Genomic DNA, 18,792 nt, shown 5'->3' with positions numbered 1-18,792 from the left:
GGGGCGTTTGCATTATCATAGATGAGCATGGCTGCATCTGTATGTACACACTAGGGCGACTCACTAAGATGCAGTGCAGGGACACTGATAAGTGCATACACCCTTGCCGATGCCGGCAGTGACGAACTACGGTGGGAGCAGTGGGCATGCTGCATTCAGCAGCATGGCCCTTGCTGTTGATGTCGCCCGTCCAATGGAAGATGTTACTGATGACGCACACTAGCGTGCATAGTCTACGACATAGTGCATACGCACTGGACAATATTGTGAGCGATCTGTCCAAATCGGGAACATCGTACGCATCCTAATAACCAGCACTTTAGTAAATATACCCCTTAGTATGACTTGAGGAGGTTGGGAATGCCTGCAATGGCTGTTATCAGTGCATATGAACAGCAAGACGTCACAAACTTAAATTTAGCAAATTTCAAACAATTACTAATATAATAATGTATATTTAGCTAAAAGTACATGACCCAGTGACTATTTATTATCGGGTCCACTTGGCATCTGTCTGTGTCCTGAAGCCGGTTGGACAGTATCCATTTCACATTAAACTGATACCAACTGGTCTGGATACATTGCATCCCATGTCGACCCATTTCTGCAATATGTTTGTGTGTGTCTGTTTCACGAAATGTTTTCTATGACCTATAGCATCTCCTTTGAGTAGTGAGGTGTTGGCTAAATGTTCCATTGACAATCACTGTTTCGTGCTGCTTCATGTTATGTCATTATGTTTGTTCAACATTTGAAATTGTTTCCATCTCATTTACTGAATCAACATGCTTTAAACCTTTTCTTGACAGACATTGTTGGGACTGCTCGTCCAGATGAGAAGGCCATCATGACCTACGTTTCTAGCTTCTATCACGCCTTTTCAGGAGCCCAGAAGGTATCCCAGGGTTCCAAGATCTCTCTAAACAGCACATTTTTCCTGTCGCTAAAGTGCAAATCTTTCTCCCTCTCTCTGTTTTAGCACTGGGATATTCTTCCTTTTGTCTCTTAGGGATGGCGGGGTTTCAAGCTAGCAGCAGAACACACTGTTCTTTTCTTTCAGTACAAACTAGGGGTCTTGCTCTCTGTAAAGATGAAACATTGGAGAACATTTGTTACAGCTCTACATGCTTCCAGTTCCATCAATCATTATAGCCTGTCAAGGGATGCAAAAAAGCATCCTTGGAAATTGAGACTATTCATGCTTAAAAGAAGGCTATGTTACATTATAAGTTGCTTTTGTAGTTTTTTTTTTTGGGGGGGGGGGGGGGGCATTTTATAAATAAAGTTTAAAAAGCATAGGTCAATTCAAAAGTGATTTAAAAAAATATATATTTTTTTATACCTCCCACTTTACCATGGCAGAAAAGGAGTCTGTGTCTTATTGTTCCTAAAAACCTTGCCAATCGTTTTGTATTCTCCAGAAATTGGTGGGATATTTTGTGCCTATACAGAGGGAGCAGTTGACAGTATGATCGTGGTACTCCTCCAATCGGGTGCTACCAATCCAACATCAGTCTTCTAGAACACAGGTTCTCAAACTCAGTCCTCAGGACCCCACACAGTTCATGTTTTGCAGGTCACCTGTAGATTTTTAAAATGTGACAGTTGGAGATACACAGTGCAGCTGCTGGGTGACCTGGAAAACGTGAACCGTGTGGGGTCCTGAGCACCGAGTTTGAGAACCACTGTTCTAGAATATGAAGTTAATTTGTCAGTTTAGCAATAACATGGTGTCCCGGGTGGGGGGAGAAAATCATGATGTACCATGTAGATTTTCTGTTTCATGTACAAATACTAACAAGAATATTCTTCCCTTATACCTACTTTAGTGATAATGGTCCTTGCAGGGGAATGTAAAACAAAATCCTCCATCAGAATCTTGTATGTTATTTATGTTTTTATGAAAGTTGTATATTGTTTTTCCTCATCAGGCTCATTGTATTTTATTGACGTAGTAAAGGAGATGAAGCATTTATGGTAAATCGCCCCTAGTTTTCTGACCAACTAAATCGTTGTTTCCCTTTGCCCCTAAAGAATCTGCTTAAGAGAATTCTGCAGTGGCCACAGCGTCCTCATTGGCTCCCAGTGGCCCCATGCTGTACAAAGATTTTATCTGATGAAGCAATCAGACAGCGATCCACATTAATGCCCAGAGAGCTGTGTATTTGGTTGCCTGCCACTTGTTAGATTAAACCCCTGTTAGTTAAGGAGTTGAACAATAACAATGATTTCTTTTATTGCCTACAAACCTAATCTTAGATGTAAATTATATGGAAAATAGCTTTACTTTTGTAATTTTACACCTTGGTCTTCTCTGAACAATTTTGCTTCTAAAGGCCCTTATAGACGGGCCGATGAGGGAGAGATGTGTGCTGAGCGAACCGCTCAGCACACATCTCTCCCGCCTCTCAGCACAGCGCGATGTGTGCTGAGCGTGTGAGGGTAGAGGGGGGGGGGGCGCTCATTTCACCATTCACAATTTAGCACCAGCGATAGCGATGCGCGGGGCTGCGCATCGCTATCGCTCTATGGGCTACACACGGAGCGATCCTGCTTAAATTCTAAGCACTCTAGTCAGATTGCTTAGAATATCTCTCCGTGAGTACCCCCCTTAAGGACAAATAGGATTTGTGCTAAACACTGCAGGGGTGCAAATACAAGGGCAATTATTTATTATGTCAGTAACACTCTATACTACAGAAACCTAGAGATGTGGGAATCCTAATACCCAGATTCCCACCATCCACCATCCTGGATGAGTGCGAGTCATCATGAACAATGTCTGACTCAAATTGGGGGGGGGGGGGTTGTGTTATATAAAAATTTCTCTTATGGTTATTTTTGGAAGCAGCTGTGCTTGATGATGTCGTTGTGTGTGGAACGCGGTGATGTTATTAAGTCCTGCCCCTTCTAGATAACCGCTGCATACTTGCAAGCCATGATATTGGCCAAGTGCTCAGTCTGACTTATTTTGCCATTCACTGACTCAGGGGTATCCTCCTGTGATAGAGGGGATTTTTCAAATGATGTAAGCCTTGCTATGTAGAAATCATTTAAAGTACCCATCCTAACATCAATAAACTCAGGGGCACCCTTTTTGAAAGAGGAGGGGGCAGTCTTCCGAGTTATGTGGGTCCCTTATCTGTGGCCACCAGACTATTGCAACCTGCACTTCAGATATACTCAGGGTTGTACTGGGTCACAGGGATACCCCCGGTGGGCCCCACTGCCTGTGGGCCCACCTCCTCCTCTAGTGATCAGATGTCAGACTGTGCACTAGAAATATCTCCTATATATTTGCCCAAGTCTGTGACTCTGTGCCCGTAACGCTGGGCGGAGTCACAGTGGTGGGCGGAGTCACAGAGCCCGCCCACCACATGTGCAGCAAGTCTCTGCTCCTGCTGCCTGTCCATGTCACACCCCATCCCCTCCCCCCCTCCCCAGCCACGGCGCGCCGAACAACAACAACTGCTGCCCCCGGCATACACATTAGGAGGGACGGGTGGCGCAGGAGAAGGCTCTCATAGCCCTCCCTGTCCCGCGTACACAGACCCGCCACCTCCTCCGCACACATCCCGATGTCAGGAGCCGAGTGCTGCAGTGACGTCATCTCCTGCAGCACTCTCCTCCGGTCACACAGCCGGCACACACACTCTCCAGTCTCCGGGGGCTGCCAGCATCTACAGGCAAGCTGGAAACACCCCCGGAGCGAGAGAAAAAAGACCTGCGAGGTCACGCCCCTTTTACTCTAGGCCACGCCCCCATTTCGCCGTGCGAGGGAGGGGGGATGGGGGATGTGGGGGGGGGGGGGGGGGCTGGGGGAGGAAATGTCATAGTACAGACTGCTCTCCCACACCTGGTGACGCCTCTGGATACTGAACTATTTCACAGCCTGCAGCAGCCACCCACAGCCCCAACGGTGAGTCCCTCCAACCATCCTAGCCACTGTATCTATGTCTGGTCACCACTTTACACAACTCCACCCCCTCCACTACTCCCCCCCCCCCCCCCCCCCCCCTTTCTTCATCAGCTTCCTCACTGGGGACCCTCCCTACCGCCCCGCGTCTCTGTATCCCCTCCCTACCGCCCCGCGTCTCTCTATCCCCTCCCAACCGCCCCGCGTCTCTCTCTATCCCCTCCCAACCGCCCCGCGTCTCTTTCCCCTACCTACCGCCCCGCGTGTCTCTATCCCCTCCCAACCGCCCCGCGTCTCTCTATCCCCTCCCAACCGCCCGCGTCTCTCTGTCCCCTCCCAACCGCCCCGCATCTCTCTGTCCCCTCCCAACCGCCCCGCGTCTCTCTGTCCCCTCCCAACCGCCCGCGTCTCTCTGTCCCCTCCCAACCGCCCGCGTCTCTCTGTCCCCTCCCAACCGCCCCGCGTCTCTCTGTCCCCTCCCAACCGCCCCGCGTCTCTCTGTCCCCTCCCAACCGCCCCGCGTCTCTCTGTCCCCTCCCAACTGCCCCGCGTCTCTCTGTCCCCTCCCAACCGCCCCGCGTCTCTGTCCCCTCCCAACCGCCCCGCGTCTCTCTGTCCCCTCCCTACCGCCCACGTCTCTGTCCCCTCCCTACCGCCCCGCGTCTCTCTGTCCTCTCCCTACCGGCCGCGTCTCTCTATCCCCTCCCTACCGCCCCGTGTCTCTCTGTCCCCTCCCTACCGCCCGTGTCTCTCTGTCCCCTCCCTACCGCCCGCGTGTCTGTCCCCTCCCTACCGCCCGCGTGTCTCTGTCCCCTCCCTACCGCCCCGCGTCTCTCTATCCCCTCCCAACCGCCCCGTGTCTCTCTGTCCCCTCCCTACCGCCAGCGTCTCTGTCCCCTCCCTACTGCCAGCGTCTCTCTGTCCCCTCCCTACCGCCCCGCGTCTCTCTGTCCCCTCCCTACCGCCCCGCGTCTCTCTATCCCCTCCCAACCGCCCCGTGTCTCTCTGTCCCCTCCCTACCGCCCACGTCTCTGTCCCCTCCCTACCGCCCCGCGTCTCTGTCCCCTCCCTACCGCCCCGCGTCTCTGTATCCCCTCCCTACCGCCCCGCCTCTACCACCCCGCGTCTCTGTCCCCTCCCTACCGCCCCACATCTCTGTATCCACTCCCTACCGCCCCGCGTCTCTGTCCCATCCCTACCGCCCCGTGTTTCTCTGTCCCCTCCCTATCGCCCCACGTCTTTGTATCCCCTCCCTAATGCCCCGCGTCTCTCTCCCCTCCCTAATGCCCCGCGTCTCTCTCCCCTCCCTAACGCCCCGCGTCTCTCTCCCCTCCCTAACGCCCCGCGTCTCTCTCCCCTCCCTAACGCCCCGCGTCTCTCTCCCCTCCCTAACGCCCCGCGTCTCTCTCCCCTCCCTAACGCCCCGCGTCTCTCTCCCCTCCCTAACGCCCCGCGTCTCTCTCCCCTCCCTAACGCCCCGCGTCTCTCTCCCCTCCCTAACGCCCCGTATTTCTCTGTCCCCTCCTTATCGCCCCACGTCTTCGTATCCACTCCCTACCACCCTGCGTCTCTCTATCTCCTCCCTAACACCCCGCGTCGCTGTATCCCCTCCCTAAGGCCCCATGTCTCTGTATTCCCTCCTCCCTACGCCTCTGTATCCCCACCTTACCGCCCCGCTTCTCTCTATCCCCTCCCTACTGCCCTGCGTTTCTCTATCCCCTCCCTACCGCCCCGCGTCTCTGTATCCCCTCCCTACCGCCCCGCGTCTCTGTATCCCCTCCCTACCGCCCCGCGTCTCTCTATCCCCTCCCAGCCGCCCCGCCTCTCTGTATCCCCTCCCTACCGCCCCGCGTCTCTGTATCCCCTCCCTACCGCCCCGCGTCTCTGTATCCCCTCCCTACCGCCCCGCGTCTCTGTATCCTCTCCCTATCCCTCTGCGTCCCATACACGGTCCATACCACCGGCTTCTTGATACCTCCCTGACAAACCCTCACCAGGAGGACAGGAGCCATAACCCCCTGCGGTGCCCCCCATAGTTACCGGTATATTGGTGATGCTCCGCTGTGCCGCCTCCTCCCTATCCCTCACTCAGCAAGCGCAGGGCGCAAGCCCAGCACCGAGCACATGACCGTGCTGTCCATGCCCATTGGCCCTGGGAGCAGCACCAGCCTGCGCACCCTCCTCCTACTGCACCTGAGGGGGGCACGCACATAGCGCATGCAGAGGGGACTGGTGCACCTGCGGCCGCTTGGAGACATTGCGTGCGCAACATGTCCGCGTTGCTACACCTGAAGGATGGTACGGTGTAGAGAGAGGACACAGCTGCCTCTGTTCCGCATTGTACCAGCACTCCTCTCTGTGTCTAATGACACCATATACCTCTTCATGCGGGTATGTCTATATCACATACATCCTTATCCGTGTCCTATATATTGTTACACATACAATCATATATTTATAGGTCCTGCACCCACCCCCCACCTGCATCCACCCCCTCCACCCGCAGCATCTACATACTCCCTGCCTCATCCTCTCCCCCCCCCCCCCCCGCACCCGCTACATTCTGTACATCGTGCCCTGCAGGCACCGTTAACGCCGTCGCAAGGGCCTACACCCCCTTCACCATCTCAAGCCCTTTCGTCGTGCAATATTTGACCACTGACAAACCTAGGAATGCAGGTAATACTCATACAAATATTGAACCCCAGCAAGGCGTGCAGGGGTCAAGGGAGCGTAGCCCCTTTCGACGGTGTGAAGAGCGCCCGTAGGGCGCGATGAATCGCCTAGTACATTATATTTATGTTCCATTACACTGCACAGGACTATGGTCTACTTTCTAGAGGGTATTGCTGCTGTTAAGCTGGCACACTCTCATGAATACACTAGCAGTATTTACTATCTATATATCTATATATATATCTATATATATATATATATATATATATATATATATTTATATATAAAAAGGGGCCCAGACCGTATACACTGTAATGGTTAACAACATCAATATACTGTAGAAAATGCACCATAGGCATGTACAGTATAAAGCCTCTGTGGTAGCTAGCCACACCCCCATTGAATGCTGTACCCACCCATGTGCATGGGCCCCTACAACATCATTCCCCCGGTGGGCCCTTCATGCCCCAGTCCGACACTGGATAGGACTGGTGGATCGGGATGGCAATTTATGTGCACAATTGCACCCATTCAGGCACTTATACACATGGGGGCAACCTTGTCTGAAAGAGGGGAGTCCCCTTATCAAACAGTGTGCACCCTTAGTAGTTGTTATCTGATGATCACCAGACAGTGTTACCTTACACTACAGAAAATGTTAGGACGTTCTATGAAGGGGTTCTAATGCCCAGATCTCCCTTATCCTGGCATCAATAATCACATTTCACACGGGCAATTGGCTATGTATTAGACCGGTATGCCTTGTTCAGCCGCCATATTAGTCCTACACGTTTTATGTGTTTCACTCAAACACGTAAAAATAAAAAGTACATTATAATTTTAAAGTGCAGGTTTTAATTTAGTAAGGATAGCAGGAGTCCCGCCGCCACATTCTTGATTGCGGAGGCTGCGTGTGATGTCACGCAGCTGCTGTGATCACACCGCCGTTCGGTCGCCTCCGCCTTCTGTTCGCGTCGCACTGCCTCCGCAATGCTCCGTCTCCTCCCTAGAAACGGAGCGATGCCCGCGACCGTCACTGCCTGCTTAACAGGCAGAGACTATCACATTTTCTGCAGAAAGTGCGGACACATGCGGAGGACGGTTGATGCGCATGCGCCCACGGGCCGATCGTAAAAATTCCGGTTGGAACGCGATTTGCGATACAACCTGAATTAGGCACTTTATCATGAAAACCTTTGAGTAGAACCTGACTTCTTGCCGTTTTAGAAAGGTGGATTAATGCCGAAACAAAACCATAACAAATCTCTATTGATGGTGGGTAGAACATAAATACACACCATTACGTTTAGCGCATGTTCTTACAATCTCAGTTAGAAAATCAGAAATTATAATAATTGTCTGGGGGTTATTTTCGGTAGTCTGGTTTTGCCGAGTGAGGAGAAAAAAAAGCAAAGTCATGGTGTTTTCAGGAATTTCAGTGTCTTCTGATGAAAACAAGGTATAGTTTGTGTGTTCACTGCATCAATAATTACTAATTTTGATGTGGGAGCTCAAAAAGTGCCTACATAGGCTCAGCCATGAGGGGGTTAAATACTTGTATGTGTTGTTTGAAGAGACTTTGGACTAGATGTAATGGCCTGCCAGAAGCAGGAAGTGCGGGATTTGTGGAAGTCTGGCTGGACTTTTTAAAGTGTCAGTCATTTACATGGCATAACCAGGTTAGTTTTGCGATGTTAATAATTGCCGCTTTAAAAATCCGTCCAGACTTGCATGAAATCCTGCACTACCTGCTTCTTGCAGGCTTATTACATTTACATATTATTTATTTATATGGTTGTTTTAACTGGTTGTTATGGGGGAGAAGCAGTATCCGCGCACGTTATGTCCCCCATTTATGACAGCGGCAGTGCCGGGTCAGTGACAGGGGTGCTATTCGTCCCATCCATATCGGTGCTGCTATCTAAAAGATAGCACATCGATATGAGGGGGCAGTGTACGATGCTGACCAATCCGGTCATTTACGACAGCTGCAGGTGTCGATGCCCTATCTGCACACCAGGGACAGCACTGTCCCTGGCTGTGATGGGTGCAGGCTCCAGACTGCGCAGGAGATATCGCGTTAGTAGCGACTAAGTTGATGCGCTGTATGCTCAGGGGGGAATCGCTGGAGGGGGGGAGCTTTCGCTCCTCCGCTTTGGCAGACAAGATGTTTATATATCTTATTGATGTCCCTTCCTGCTTCGCCTCGGTAATGAGGCAAGGCATGAAGTATATAATACATTTATCACTAAGCCCCATATCTACACTCTAAATATGCTGTTTAAGTTCTTTTCTCCCATCCTAGAAGTGTCTTCAGCGCAGTGCCATGAGGCTTTTCCATTCATGTGACTGCTGAGTGTCATTTTAAACACACTCGTAAAAACAAAGATGTCTTTATAAATGTAAGTTATTCCCTGAAGATAAATGGTGTCATGTGTGGTCACGTGACACTGTAGTCCGTTTGAAGTTGACCTGTTGTTCACACACAGTGGTGTTAGTGATTTTTGTGGTTTATTGACCTGTCCGTTAACCAGAAGCGAATGATATCAATGGGGATGAGCTGAGATGAGGAAAAAAAAGAGCAAATAACTTTGCACCAGAGTAAAACCATGCTGCACATGTGCACAGAGATTTAGATATGGGAGGGGCATGTCAGGGCTGGTTCTAGCCCTTGTGGCGCCCCGAGCAGAAATAGGGGCGTGGCTTCATAAAGGGGCGTGGTCAGTTATGCCCCCTGTAGAGTTGTGACCCCCAGTGGTATTGCCCCCAGTACAGTTGTGCCCCTGTTTGCGCCCCCTAGTTGCGCCGCTTACAAAAACATAAATAAGAAAAACAAATTTTTTTTTTTTTTAATTAATACTCACCATCCCTGCTCCGGATTCCCGACCGCTGCTGCCCACTGCCCTCTGTCTCCGGCCGCAGGCGCCGCTCCTCTGATCTATGGGAGAGACATTATGACGTCTCTCCCATAGCACCACATAGACACTAGAGGTCAGTCATGACTCCTAGTGTCTATGTGCCGTTCCACAATGCCGTGCGGTGCATGATGACGTCATTGCGCACCACACAGCAGTGACAGCCAGCACCAGGGGGCACCACCAGTAGCGCATCTTGCCATGGCGCCCTCCGGAAGTCCGCGCCACGGGCAAAAATCCTGTGTGCCCGTACCAAGATCCGCTACTGTGGTATGTCCAAACTCGCATCTAAATTGCAGTGGGCATTTGTGGGCTACATTCAGAAGCAGCCAGTATTCACACTGCATGCAAAAATAATACATGTATTTGCAACCCTTGCATTTCAAAATGGTTTGTTCAAGGTACAAAGTTACCTACTTGTTTTGCTTTGCTCCCAACTTAGAATCAGACTCGCTGAGTGTTCCATGCCGCATCTTCATAGTGAATAGCGATGGCATATGAATAGTGGTGGCTTCCAATGTGTGTAGACAATGGGTCCTCTCTAAGTGCCACAATCTCTCCATATGTAATAACTATTAGGGGCATATTTACAAAAGTGCGGGTTTTTAGAAGTTGAGCTGTTGCCCATAGCAACCAATCAGAGTACAATACAATTTCTCTAACGTCCTAGTGGATGCTGGGGACTCCGAAAGGACCATGGGGAATAGCGGCTCTGCAGGAGACTGGGCACAAAAGTAAAAAGCTTTAGGACTACCTGGTGTGCACTGGCTCCTCCCCCTATGACCCTCCTCCAAGCCTCAGTTAGATTTTTGTGCCCGAACGAGACGGGTGCAGGCTAAGGGGCTCTCCTGAGCTGCTTAGTGTAAAAGTTTAAAGTAGGTTTTTTATTTTCAGTGAGACCTGCTGGCAACAGGCTCACTGCACCGAGGGACTAAGGGGAGAAGAAGCGAACTCACCTGCGTGCAGAGTGGATTGGGCTTCTTAGGCTACTGGACATTAGCTCCAGAGGGACGATCACAGGCCCAGCCATGGATGGGTCCCGGAGCCGCGCCGCCGGCCCCCTTACAGAGCCAGAAGAGCAGAAGAGGTCCGGAAAATCGGCGGCAGAAGACGTCCTGTCTTCAATAAGGTAGCGCACAGCACCGCAGCTGTGCGCCATTGCTCTCAGCACACTTCACACTCCGGTCACTGAGGGTGCAGGGCGCTGGGGGGGGGCGCCCTGAGACGCAATAAAAAACCTTTTTTTGGCAAAAAATACATCACATATAGCTCCTGGGCTATATGGATGCATTTAACCCCTACCAATTTTTCCATTAAAAAGCGGGAGAAAGGCCGCCGTGAAGGGGGCGGAGCCTATCTCCTCAGCACACTGGCGCCATTTTTTCCTCACAGCTCCGTTGGAGGAAGGCTCCCTGACTCTCCCATGCAGTCCTGCACTACAGAAACAGGGTAAAACAAGAGAGGGGGGGCACTAATTTGGCATATAAATATATACAGCAGCTATATTAGGGAAAAACACTTATATAAGGTTATCCCTGTATATATATATATATATATATAGCGCTCTGGTGTGTGCTGGCAAACTCTCCCTCTGTCTCCCCAAAGGGCTAGTGGGGTCCTGGCTTCTATCAGAGCATTCCCTGTGTGTGTGCTGTGTGTCGGTACGTTGTATCGACATGTATGAGGAGGAAAATGATGTGGAGGCGGAGCAATTGCCTGTGTTAGTGATGTCACCCCCTAGGGAGTCGACACCTGACTGGATGGTCTTATGGAAAGAATTACGTGATAGTGTCGGCACTTTACAAAAGACTGTTGACGACATGAGACAGCCGGCAAATCAGTTAATACCTGTACAGGCGTCTCAAACACCGTCAGGGGCTATAAAACGCCCGTTACCTCAGGTCGATACAGACACTGACACGGACACTGACTCCAGTGTCGACGGTGAGGAAACAAACGTATTTTTCAGTAGGGCCACACGTTACATGATCACGGCAATGAAGGAGGTTTTGAACATTTCTGATACTACAAGTATCACAAAAAAGGGTATTATGTGGGGTGTGAAAAAACTACCCGTAGTTTTTCCCGAATCAGATGAATTAAATGAGGTGTGTGATGAAGCGTGGGTTTCCCCCGATAAAAAAAACTGCTAATTTCTAAAAAGTTATTGGCATTATACCCTTTCCCGCCAGAGGTTAGGGCGCGTTGGGAAACACCCCCTAGCGTAGATAAGGCGCTCACACGCTTATCAAAACAAGTGGCGTTACCGTCCCCAGATACGGCCGCCCTCAAGGAACCAGCTGATAGAAAGCTGGAAAATATCCTTAAAAGTATATACACACATACTGGTATTATACTGCGACCAGCAATCGCCTCAGCCTGGATGTGCAGTGCTGGGGTGGCTTGGTCGGATTCCCTGACTGAAAATATTGATACCCTAGACAGGGACAATATATTATTGACTATAGAGCATTTAAAGGATGCATTTCTATATATGCGAGATGCACAGAGGGATATTTGCACTCTGGCATCAAGAGTAAGTGCGATGTCCATTTCTGCCAGAAGAGGATTATGGACTCGACAGTGGTCAGGTGATGCGGATTCCAAACGGCATATGGAAGTATTGCCGTATAAAGGGGAGGAGTTATTTGGTGTCGGTCTATCGGACCTGGTGGCCACGGCAACGGCTGGAAAATCCACCTTTTTACCCCAAGTCACCTCGCAGCAGAAAAAGATACCGTCTTTTCAGGCTCAGTCCTTTCGTCCCCATAAGGGCAAGCGGGCAAAAGGCCACTCATATCTGCCCCGGGGCAGAGCAAGGGGAAAAAGACTGCAGCAGACAGCCTCTTCCCACGAACAGAAGCCCTCCCCCGCTTCTGCCAAGTCCTCAGCATGACGCTGGGGCCTTACAAGCGGACTCGGGCACGGTGGGGGCCCGTCTCAAGAATTTCAGCGCGCAGTGGGCTCACTCGCAAGTGGACCCCTGGATCCTGCAGGTAGTATCTCAGGGGTACAAATTGGAATTCGAGACGTCTCCCCCTCGCCGGTTCCTGAAGTCTGCTTTACCAACGTCTCCCCCCGACAGGGAGGCGGTAGTTGAAGCCATTCACAAGCTGTATTCCCAGCAGGTGATAATCAAGGTACCCCTCCTACAACAGGGAAAGGGGTATTATTCCACGCTGTTTGTGGTACCGAAGCCGGACGGCTCGGTGAGACCCATTTTAAATCTGAAATCCTTGAACACTTACATAAAAAGGTTCAAGTTCAAGATGGAGTCACTCAGAGCAGTGATAGCGAACCTGGAAGAAGGGGACTATATGGTGTCTCTGGACAACAAGGATGCTTACCTCCATGTCCAAATTTGCCCTTCTCACCAAGGGTACCTCAGGTTTGTGGTACAGAACTGTCACTATCAGTTTCAGACGCTGCCGTTTGGATTGTCCACGGCACCCCGGGTCTTTACCAAGGTAATGGCCAAAATGATGATTCTTCTTCGAAGAAAAGGCGTCTTAATTATCCCTTACTTGGACGATCTCCTGATAAGGGCAAGGTCCAGAGAACAGTTAGAGGTCGGAGTAGCACTATCTCAAGTAGTACTACGACAGCACGGATGGATTCTAAATATTCCAAAATCGCAGCTGATTCCGACGACACGTCTGCTGTTCCTAGGGATGATTCTGGACACAGTACAGAAAAAGGTGTTTCTCCCGGAGGAGAAAGCCAAGGAGTTATCCGACCTAGTCAGGAACCTCCTAAGACCAGGCCAAGTGTCAGTACACCAATGCACAAGGGTCCTGGGAAAGATGGTGGCTTCTTACGAAGCGATTCCATTCGGCAGATTCCACGCAAGAACTTTTCAGTGGGATCTGCTGGACAAATGGTCCGGATCGCATCTTCAAATGCATCAGCGGATAACCCTGTCTCCAAGGACAAGGGTGTCTCTCCTGTGGTGGTTACAGAGTGCTCATCTCCTAGAGGGCCGCAGATTCGGCATTCAGGATTGGGTCCTGGTGACCACGGATGCCAGCCTGAGAGGCTGGGGAGCAGTCACACAGGGAAGAAATTTCCAGGGCTTGTGGTCAAGCATGGAAACGTCACTTCACATAAATATCCTGGAACTAAGGGCCATTTACAATGCCCTAAGTCAGGCAAGACCTCTGCTTCAGGGTCAGCCGGTGTTGATCCAGTCGGACAACATCACGGCAGTCGCCCACGTAAACAGACAGGGCGGCACAAGAAGCAAGAGGGCAATGATGGAAGTGGCAAGGATTCTTCGCTGGGCGGAGAATCATGTGATAGCACTGTCAGCAGTGTTCATTCCGGGAGTGGACAACTGGGAAGCAGACTTCCTCAGCAGACACGATCTTCACCCGGGGGAGTGGGGACTTCACCCAGAAGTCTTCCACATGATTGTGAACCGTTGGGAAAAACCAAAGGTGGACATGATGGCGTCCCGCCTCAACAAAAAACTGGACAGATATTGCGCCAGGTCAAGGGACCCTCAGGCAATAGCTGTGGACGCTCTGGTAACACCGTGGGTGTACCAGTCAGTGTATGTGTTCCCTCCTCTTCCTCTCATACCAAAAGTACTGAGAATCATAAGAAGGAGAGGAGTAAAGACTATACTCGTGGCTCCGGATTGGCCAAGAAGGACTTGGTACCCGGAAATTCAAGAGATGCTCACGGAAGACCCGTGGCCTCTACCTCTAAGAAAGGACCTGCTCCAGCAGGGACCATGTCTGTTCCAAGACTTACCGCGGCTGCGTTTGACGGCATGGCGGTTGAACGCCGGATCCTAAAGGAAAAAGGCATTCCGGATGAAGTCATCCCTACGCTGATCAAAGCCAGGAAGGATGTGACCGTACAACATTATCACCGTATTTGGCGAAAATATGTTGCGTGGTGCGAGGCCAGGAAGGCCCCTACAGAGGAATTTCAACTGGGTCGATTCCTGCATTTCCTGCAAACAGGACTGTCTATGGGCCTAAAATTAGGGTCCATTAAGGTTCAAATTTCGGCCCTGTCAATATTCTTCCAAAAAGAACTAGCTTCTGTTCCTGAAGTTCAGACGTTTGTCAAGGGAGTACTGCATATACAGCCTCCTTTTGTGCCTCCAGTGGCACCTTGGGATCTCAATGTAGTTTTGGGGTTCCTAAAATCACATTGGTTTGAACCACTCACCACTGTGGACTTAAAATATCTCACATGGAAAGTGGTAATGCTGTTAGCCCTGGCTTCAGCCAGGCGTGTTTCAGAATTGGCGGCTTTATCCTATAAAAGCCCTTACCTAATTTTTCATACGGACAGGGCAGAATTGAGGACTCGTCCTCAATTTCTCCCTAAGGTGGTTTCAGCATTTCACTTAAACCAGCCTATTGTGGTGCCTGCGGCTACTAGGGACTTGGAGGATTCCAAGTTACTGGACGTAGTCAGGGCCCTGAAAATATATGTTTCCAGGACGGCTGGAGTCAGAAAATCTGACTCGCTGTTTATCCTGGGTGCTCCTGCTTCTAAGCAGACTATTGCTCGTTGGATTTGTAGTACAATTCAGCTTGCACATTCTGTGGCAGGCCTGCCACAGCCAAAATCTGTAAAAGCCCATTCCACAAGGAAAGTGGGCTCATCTTGGGCGGCTGCCCGAGGGGTCTCGGCTTTACAACTTTGCCGAGCAGCTACTTGGTCAGGGGCAAACACGTTTGCTAAATTCTACAAATGTGATACCCTGGCTGAGGAGGACCTGGAGTTCTCTCATTCGGTGCTGCAGAGTCATCCGCACTCTCCCGCCCGTTTGGGAGCTTTGGTATAATCCCCATGGTCCTTTCGGAGTCCCCAGCATCCACTAGGACGTTAGAGAAAATAAGAATTTACTTATCGATAATTCTATTTCTCATAGTCCGTAGTGCAGGCATGTCCAAACTGCGGCACTCCAGCTGTTGGGAAAGTACACATCCCAGCATTCCCTGACACAGCTTTAGCATTCTCTGACAGCAAAACTGTGTCAGGGCATGCTGGGATATGTAGTTTCACAACAGCTGGAGGGCCGCAGTTTGGACATGCCTGCCGTAGTGGATGCTGGGCGCCCATCCCAAGTGCGGATTGTCTGCATTACTTGTACATAGTTATTGTTACAAAAATCGGGTTATTGTTGTTGTGAGCCATCTTTTCAGAGGCTCCTTCTGTTATCATGCTGTTAACTGGGTTCAGATCACAAGTTGTACGTTGTGATTGGTGTGGCTGGTAAGAGTCTTACCCGGGATTCAAAATCCTTCCTTATTGTGTACGCTCGTCCGGGCACAGTATCCTAACTGAGGCTTGGAGGAGGGTCATAGGGGGAGGAGCCAGTGCACACCAGGTAGTCCTAAAGCTTTTTACTTTTGTGCCCAGTCTCCTGCGGAGCCGCTATTCCCCATGGTCCTTTCGGAGTCCCCAGCATCCACTACGGACTATGAGAAATAGAATTATCGGTAAGTAAATTCTTATTATTTATTTAGCAACTTCTACAAGATAGTAGCGAGAATATGATTTGTTACACTTCAGTAAATATGGGTGGTCTTCTGTATGCCGACTGACGGGATCCCGGCGCACAGTATACCGGTGCCGGAATCCCGACAGCCGGCATACCGACACTTATTCTCCCTTGTGGGGGTCCACGACCCCCCTGGAGGGAGAATAAAATAGTGTGGCGCGCCACCGTGCCCGTAGCGTGGCGAGCGCAGCGAGCTCGCAAGGGGCTCATTTGCGCTCGCCACACTGTCGGTAAGCCGGCGGTCGGGCTCCTGGCCCCGGTATGCTGGTCGCCGGGAGCCCGACCGCCGGCATATCGTAGTGAACCCGTAAATATACACCTTAGTGTCATTGGATGGCCTTGGTTTGTATTTGAATTAACAAGCCCATATTGTGTGTGGCATATTCAAATGGTCAGCAAGTGGTTGTGCTGTAGATTTCATACAACAGTACCATGTTCTATATCTCAGGTAAAAAATGTAGTATCACACAGTCTGAAATTTAGTGGTATCATTATTGCTACTTAGCAATCACTAACCAATGATGTGTATGGACCCCAGAGTTCTCCATAGGCATCAACAACTGAGCGTTTTTCTAGGTCCCAGAAGCACAGGGCAACTCTTATCACTCCAACAGTCTTTACATATCCACCTTTACTCGCGTGAGGTGATTCCCAAACCATGCAGTCCTACTTAATCTATACAGCATCGATATAGAAGATATGTTGTCATCTACCCGTTACCTACTATAATACATAGAAACATACTTATTGTGTTACTACTTGGTTTTCCATGCTCAGTGAGATGTCACCCCTTCTTGTTTTCAGTCTCATTAGCTCATTTGAACATTAGTCGGGTTGTTCTTGGAATTAGTTGTGTGGTCTCTTTGTTTTCTGTATATACAGTAAATGTGTCCTCTTTATGTCTGTACAACAGAAGAAAGCACAAAGGAAACTTTGACCAAACATTTGTTCATTAAAGATGTTCTTATGTTATTAGTGCCTCACATGGGAAATATATATACCTATAGAAAATGAGAGTTGTGTTATCTAACTTTACAGACTGCATGCAGGTGTAGGGAGTTTTGATGGGATCCCATTTTGAACGGCCACCCCTTTGAACAGAGGCTCTGCCAGGCTCATAGCATAACCGGTGTCACTAGGCCACACCCCCATGTAGATTTGTTGGATCACTCGCAAGGCTGGCGTGGAACATGCAGTTTTGGAGATCCGATAGTCATACACAACAATGAATGGAAGGCCGTTTCACAGTCAAATGGAAGATTAGATGCATCAGGTGTGAGGATCTTGGCCCTAGCTCTAGCTCTTTCAATGTAATGGGGGGAAAAAATTTTTGTTTTAATTCTGTTTTTAATGTTTGCAGTTAGAAGATCTTAAGGGATCTATGTGCTAAGCCTTGGAGATAAAGTGGATGGAGATAGAGTGCCAGACAATCAGCTCCTAACTGCCATGTCAGAGACTGTGGGGCAGATGTATTAACGTGGAGAAGGCATAAGGAAGTGATAAACCAATGCTATGTGCAAGGTGATAAAGGTGCCAGCCAATCAGATCCTAACTGTTAATTTACATATTGGAGCTGATTGGCTGGTGCCTTTATCACCTTGCACATATCACTGGTTTATCACTTCCTTATGCCTTCTCCAGGTTAATACATCTGCCCCTCAGTTTGAAAAATGACAGCTAGGAGCTGGTTGGTTGGTTCCTTATCTCCGCCCACTTTATCTCCATTAAAGGCTTAGTAAGTAGACCCCTAAGTACACTATGCTTTTCTTGCTACAAATGAGTGACATTATAAAACACCATTGTTGCAGGTTGACCGTGCGTTTTAGTACAGAGATAAAAACGGTGGCTCTATCCTTGCAGAGCTTGACTTGATAACCTGTGCAGGAATTACATAAGGCCTGCACCTTGCATGCACCAATACAAAGAATGGAAAAGATACAGACTTTAGCTTTATTGCCTCCCCTGTAATGCTCAAGTACAGTGTAAATGAGCCTAATTTATATCTTTCACATTTATTTTGTTGTTCTTTAATTAAACCCTATACTTGTTACAGCAGTGGGCACATTTTACCTGCCTTTTTCCTGATGTCCTTTTATCTTGTTGTTGGCTGTTAATCCAGGATTTAATATTCTGTTTCCAGGCTATTATACGTTAGATGCACCTACTTCATTCTATATTATACTGGCTGCAATATCGGGCAGTTGGCAAATATTGCAGTGTCTGGGATCAGCGATAATTCAGTCAGAGGCACCAGATTAGTATGTAGGGAACTGGCTGCAGATCACTTCTGTCTGTGCAATTCTTTACAGGCCTTTTTAGTGCTGGGAGAGAGATGGATGCTCTGTATGGACAGACTTCTCCAATCTGTCCACTTGCATGTGTTCCTTGTATTGACTGTGTTCTTGGTACTTGGGCTGGCGAGCAAGAGGGTAGTGAGCAGCTGACATTACACACAGGCATGCAGAGGAAGATATAGGTATTAACAGTAGAAGTGACAAGAAACCATTATTTATATCATGCAATTTACTTTCTATTTATCTTGATATTTGAAACCCTGTAGTGAAAATTTGTGTGTATGTATATGAAATCCGTTATTATTAATGTATTACTGTATTTTAGTGCTATTTTTCCGTCTTCTCTGTCCTGGCAATAAGACCCTTGAGATGGTTATTCCTGCAGTGCATGCTGGGAACCCTTTTCATTTTTGGCTCTGCTCTCCTCCTCATTCCATATGACTGTTCTTACGCTATGCTCTCTGC

General features: G+C 49.4%; 1 protein-coding gene across 5 annotated transcripts in view; it reads left to right on the top strand.

Annotated features, from left to right (window-relative positions):
* Nucleotides 1-18,792, top strand: part of ACTN1 (actinin alpha 1) — a 95,387-nt gene that overhangs the window by 25,741 nt on the left and 50,854 nt on the right. For 3 of the 5 annotated variants that reach the window (XM_063948002.1, XM_063948001.1, XM_063948003.1), the window contains exon 7: nucleotides 810-895. The exons of the other annotated variants lie outside the window; for them this stretch is intronic. In XM_063948002.1, the coding sequence (XP_063804072.1) occupies nucleotides 810-895 (86 nt within the window). The remainder of the gene's footprint in view (nucleotides 1-809; nucleotides 896-18,792) is intronic. 5 annotated transcript variants of the gene reach the window in all.

Source organism: Pseudophryne corroboree, chromosome 12 (assembly GCF_028390025.1).
Source record: "Pseudophryne corroboree isolate aPseCor3 chromosome 12, aPseCor3.hap2, whole genome shotgun sequence".
NCBI lineage: Eukaryota > Metazoa > Chordata > Amphibia > Anura > Myobatrachidae > Pseudophryne > Pseudophryne corroboree.
The sequence above is the reverse complement of the archived record's forward strand: the minus strand, read 5'-3'. Positions and strand labels throughout refer to the sequence as shown.